This window comes from Rhamphochromis sp. 'chilingali' (assembly GCF_963969265.1).
Source record: "Rhamphochromis sp. 'chilingali' genome assembly, chromosome: 16".
Classification (NCBI taxonomy): domain Eukaryota; kingdom Metazoa; phylum Chordata; class Actinopteri; order Cichliformes; family Cichlidae; genus Rhamphochromis; species Rhamphochromis sp. 'chilingali'.
This window is the reverse complement of record NC_137943.1, coordinates 29917028-29923027: the sequence shown is the minus strand read 5'-3', so window position 1 is coordinate 29923027 and position 6000 is coordinate 29917028. Positions and strand designations below refer to the sequence as shown.

Sequence of the window (6000 nt, the reverse complement as noted above, 5' to 3'; positions counted from 1 at the left end):
CTGCTTCGACAAAGACAACGTGATCTTACGATGTTACGATGAGCTCTGGGAAAATGGTGATAACAATTTTTCTGTTTTAATTAAAAATTAAAACGATAACTGACCCTGACCTCCCTACATGTACTCCCATTTAATACTGCAAAGTCAGCCCATTCACTACGAGGCACGCGATGATTTGAAAGCAGCATGTCGTGCTCTAAATTGAGGCGTTAATTCTTGGCAATCAACTGTCCCTTGAGGCTTCTTGTATCTGCTCTGACACAGGCTCACAGCTGCCTCTTTTTTGGGAAGGGACGAAGACTTCTTTCTTTTTTTCTGATGTTGCAGATTCTAATGAAGCCCACTAATCTGTCTGTGAATTCATAACAGTCCGAACACATTAGACACGCTCCGGTTTCAATCACCGCACCGCTGAGACAGACGGCCTCTCAGCGCGAGTAATCTTTATCCTCACCAGAAATGACAGTCGACTCTGAATCTTCATCATGGCTCTTTTCTTTCTCCGTTAGAAAGAGCATCTGCCTCCACGCTCAGACAATTATGCATCCGATTAAAGCAATGGTCCAAAACATATTGGGGGGGAGATTTCGACTTCTCCATGCAATGTTTTCAGTGATCTTAAAGCTGCCTTGTCACAGATACTGAAGATATATTATCAACATTACCCTGCTGTAATGCAAAGCACTCAAGTCAGTAGTCTCCACAAATACCATGCAGAACATAAGTTGAATCTTTACAAGAGGAAGTGACATCGCTGATCAATAAAAGGCAGGTCTCTCACCATGCTGACTCAGTGTGAATAATGAAGGTCAATAGGCTTCCTATAGCAAAATATGTAAGGGAATATGGCTCCAAATGTTTTTAATTCATGTGCACTCAGATTTAAGACAACAGACACGGTTCTTCTAATGTGCTGCTGAGATGTTTCTTCTTTCGGGTTGTTTTCTGCTCTTCTTGAGCTTTGCAGTTATGCAAAGATTTGGCAAAAGAAATCAACACATCTAAAACAAGATTAGATCGGCAGGTGAGAATAATTTCCTCTTTTCCCGCCTCACATGATAACCCGTACAAAGTGTTCCTGGGCGAAGATCCTTTATCAGCACAGAACTGTAAACATGGCAAAGAGGAAAGATGATGCTATCAGATGTGTCAGGGCTGTCCAGCAAGTAGTGGCAAAATGTATGACTAAGAATGAGCACCTACTATGAATGTGGGACTTCTTTAAAAAGCACAGATAATGAGGCGTGATTTTGTACAGTTTTTGAGAAAAACCATTTATATGAAATGGTTTGCTGTTGGATGGAAATAGGCAGCCCATTTAGTAGCCACTTTCCAGCGTGAATGGGTCAATTGTAATGCATATTAGCATGTGTCAGTGGAGGGGGCTGCGTACCATGCTTGCAAAACAAAGACCGGCACAAAGACGCCTGCCCTCACGGACAGGATGTTCTCTGCAGCTCCATATCTCTCTGCAGTGCCACATGAGAAGAAAATGCACACAGATCCATGCATGTGCCCGGCTGTACTGAAGGTTGACATGTCTCTGCAGTCAATTCAGTATTTTTTGACACATAAGTAGTGCGAGCAGAGGTGGATATGTGAAAGCTACAGATTCATTTTTCAAGATTTGAAAATGGGTGTGACGTGTTTTTTATTATGTTGTTTTGAGGGTCCTTTTTGCCTTTAGACTAAGCAGAGTCACCAGAATAGAAAAGGCTCAAAACTTTCCCACAGGAATAATAAAACATTTTCATTATAACTTATTTTCATTAGTTTACTGCACCTAACAGGTACATTTGAATGTTTCACTCCATGTTATTATTAGCTGCATTTCATTTATACATATGTGTAATTAGCTTCAATTAGGCTGTTTGTTTAATTCCAAAAATTTATACCAGCCATAAACTTTTATCTTTTATCGTCATTGCGCAAAATGCAATGTTGGCACCTTAAAGGGTTTTTTGTTTGTTTGTTTTGTTTTTACCGTCAACGTTCTCCCTGTCGCTGATGTGCTGCAGGTTGCATCCAGTCTCCTCCCTACTCATATCCGACTCCTGGTGGTACGACTCCAGCCTCGAGTGGGCATTTCTGCGGAGCTTGGGGCTCCCAGACACGCAGCAAGAGGTCGTGCTCCCCATCTTTACCCGTTCACTGCGCGTACAGGCAGGAGCTGTGCATATAATCTATCCTTTCCGTTTGAAACGGAAGCTGAAACGACCCCACCGAGCCGATGAGCGTAGATCACGAGAGCGCACTTGAAGCATCCATCGTAGCGCCCACAGATGCTGTCAGTCTTTGGTGTCCACGGTGAGGCTGTCACGGGAGATAAAGATGACACTTCTCTAGAAGCCAGAGTAAATAACGGGCCGACCTACACCGCTACCACAGGAATAGTACAACCCGGAGTATCCCGTGCAGCACCGCTGATGATGTGAGCGACGACGGGCGCACGGTGATGTGTGGATCGGTGTTGAGGCTGGCTGTCAGCGCGATACAGCGACGGGGAGGGTGTAAATCCCGAGAAAAGGTTCCGGTTCAAGTGGGTGGATACAAATGAGACAGCAAAGAGGGAGGCTAAGGGGCGAGAGAGCTGATTTAATGATTTATTATTGTTAATTAATGATGGTATTTAATCCCTAATGTCGAAAGGTCCATTTATCTGCGTCTGTCTTTAATTTATTAATCCACCATTAAATAGATGGATCCATCTTTAAGAAGCAAATAGACATTTACAGGTTTTTACAGAAATGCTGTGTAAATGAGGTGTTACACGATGGTTTGTGCCTATGTGTTAATTTTAGAGAGAAATTGTCTTATTGTGACAGAATAATGCTAAATCTTTGTTATTGTAGACCAGGTTAAATGAGGCCAACTTCAATGATCAGATGAAAACAAGCATTTTATAATCATTACACTCATAAACTGTTTTGTCGTTAAAACCTTTGAAGTTCGTGTTTTCCCAGCTCTGTGAAGCATCGGGCTATTTTGAATAAGCACAAGCGAACAATTAAAACAATTACATTTTTTTTTAAAAAATCGTGTGTGGGTGGCTGGGAGTGAGGAGCGTGGGTGGTAGTGTTGAAATAGGGTCATCTGCTGGCCAACTCCTGGCAATGCAGGACTATATGATACAAAAAAAATCTTAAGATTGTCAGCAGTCAAAGCACAATAAGACACACTCATGACCAGAGATGGGCAGTAACGCGTTATTGTAATCCGATTACTTTTTTCAAGTAACGAGTAAAGTAAGGGATTACTATTGCAAAAACGGTAATTAGATTACGTTACTTTCCCGTAGGAACACTGCGTTACTAAAACCGTGATTTTTTTGCAAGAATGTCTCATGACAGTGACATAAGCAAGTGCGACGTTTGTGACAACAGCTGTGAGCAGATCAACAATGGATCATATATTGAGTCCGGAGAGAGTATGAGCGTGCAGCGTTTAAAGTGTGGAAGTACTGACCTTACTTTGAGTTTGATTCCATAAAAAGTGACAAAAACATTAGCGTCCGTTGTGCGTGGGAAGAAAACTTCTTTTTACAGCGAAAAAAACCCCTAAAAAATGGGAAACTCACAGAGAAACTCGCGGATTCTTCCACTGACCGCCGCGGCACACCTGCACCAGGGTAAGCCTCCGCCTATGCCACTCCTGCTTTACAGGTGAAAATAGAGCAACAGGACCGCTAGTCTTTGATTTTATTTATTTTCCGCTGTGTTTTACTTGCATCTATTTGAAAGAGTACGGAGCCCCCCAGGGGACATGGGAGAAAAAAAAAATTAGGGAGGAAAAAAAAAATAATTAGGGAGGAAAAAAAATAATTAGGGAGGAAAAAAAAAAATTAGGGAGGAAAAAAAAAATTAAGACGGACTTTTGCGAGCGCTCGCAAAAGTATTGCGAGATCTCGCAAAAGTTTTAGCCGCATTCTTCGGAGGCCGCCAGCTCGAAGCCGACCGGGAGGTCGAGGCACGATGTGCCGGGAAAGCGGTGTTCCTCCCGGCTGTAGTAGGTCTCGACCTCCCGTTAGCTTCGAGCTAGTGGGTGTCAGATCTCCAAAAATGTCGGAGCTCTTTTGCAAATATGTGATGTCTTGTAAACCGAGCAGGTATCTGACGTTTACACAACTGCATTCACGCCTCAAAATATCTTAAAAGTGTATTTTGTGACCCAGAAAGAGTAATATTACAACTAAGTAGCTGCCGCCATTGTTGGAGTTTTGCGAGATCTCGCAATACTTTTGCGAGCGCTCGCAATACTTATTGCGAGATCTCGCAATACTTTTGCGAGCGCTCGCAATACTTTTGCGAGATCTCGCAATACTTTTGCGAGATCTCGCAAAAGTCCGTCTTAATTTTTTTTTTTCTCCCTAATTTTTTTTTTTTCCTCCCTAATTTTTTTTTTTTCCTCCCTAATTTTTTTTTCTCCCATGTCCCCTGGGGGCTCCGTAAAAGAGTGAGTGTAAACACACACAAAAAAAAATTATGTGCGGGAATGTGCAGAAAATAGGTTTAAATATTAAACAAATTTCTTCCAGTCAGAGAATGTTGCATATAATTACATTTTTGCTTGATGCATAAAGTTAAAAGATTAAAACTAATAAAACAAGTTTTAAAAAGAGACTTTTCCATTTGATTACATTTTGTTTTGTTTACATATTGATGGATTATGTAGAAAAAGTAGAATTGGGCTGAAAGAGCTATCGCTTTATCACCTATTCAGGTTGTAAATCGTGTTTTTAAAAAGTAACTAAGTAATTAATTACTTTTGAAAATAAGTAATCAGTAAAGTAACGGGATTACTTTTTGGGGGAAGTAATCAGTAATTAGTTACTGATTACTTTTTTCAAGTAACTTGACCAACACTGCTCATGACTGAAATGATTTTATTCACAGGTTAAATCTTTTATTATTAAAAACAGATGATTTGAAATAGTAACCCACGCTGTCAATCATTGTGCATGTGTGATGTGAACCACATTTATGCATGTTTATGATGCATGTATACAAGAATCTAGGACAACTTTTGAGTGTGTACAAAATTAACCAGTGTTTCCACCAGAGTGCAGATCAGGACCAAATTATCAACTTAAGTAGGTTATTATTTAGTCAGAGAAATCACGCTTGAAATACTTTATTACAGCAGCAGAATACAGTAGAGTTTGGCTCCCAGACTCAAAGTCCAAATATGTTACATTATGAAGCAATTACGTCGGTCACGGCAGATGGCTGCTCCTCCCCGAGCCTGGTTCTGCTGGTGGTTTCTTCCTGTTAAAGGGGAGTTTTCCTTCCCAATGTCACAGAGTGCTTGCTCATAGGGGGTCATGTGACTGTTGAGATTTCTTTGACTGTACATTTCTAAAAACTTTCCTTGACAGTTAGTCCTTGGAGAACCAAATGGAGAAAGTACTCGTCATTCTCAAATAACACAACAATTCTTTACTGGGTTACATCTTGTCAGTGATTTTTCCGTGTTATACATTTCTGCAGGTGAAAATGTAGCATCATAGTGCTGACAAAATAAGCACCTACAGCCAATCAAGATATAAGAAATAACACGTCATCTGAACATAAAGGTTTAATTTAAAAAAAAAGTTTGACAGAGATAAAAAGTGAGAGATAATTTAAATGGTAAATGGCCTGCATTTGTATAGCGCTTTTCTAGTCCATAGGACCCCAAAGCGCTTTACACTACATTCAGTCATCCACCCATTCACACACACATTCACACAATTTATATACTTTAAATAGCAACACTTGAGATAACAAGCACTATTCCTAGCTATCAGTTGGTTGCATATCACAGAATTTCGCATCTTTCTCCAGGAATACTTTGATTTTGAAATCTCTGTGTTCTCCAGACGCAGTGAACATTACAAATAGCTCCTGCTCTGACTCAGTTACACATGAAAAATGAGGTAATTATTTACAACACATTAAAAAAGGGAGATAGAGTTGAATCTGTGTATTACTTAGATCCATGTACACCAGGCCAAACTAAGAG

General features: G+C 40.4%; 1 protein-coding gene across 1 annotated transcript in view; it reads right to left on the bottom strand.

Annotated features, from left to right (window-relative positions):
* The window catches only part of LOC308412380 (cyclin-Y-like), a 24392-nt gene extending 21910 nt beyond the window's left edge, over positions 1-2482 (bottom strand). The window contains exon 1 of the mRNA XM_080906687.1: positions 1985-2482. Within this exon, the coding sequence (XP_080762813.1) occupies positions 1985-2138 (154 nt within the window). The 5' untranslated portion in view covers positions 2139-2482. The remainder of the gene's footprint in view (positions 1-1984) is intronic.
* Between the last annotated feature and the right edge of the window lie 3518 nt (positions 2483-6000).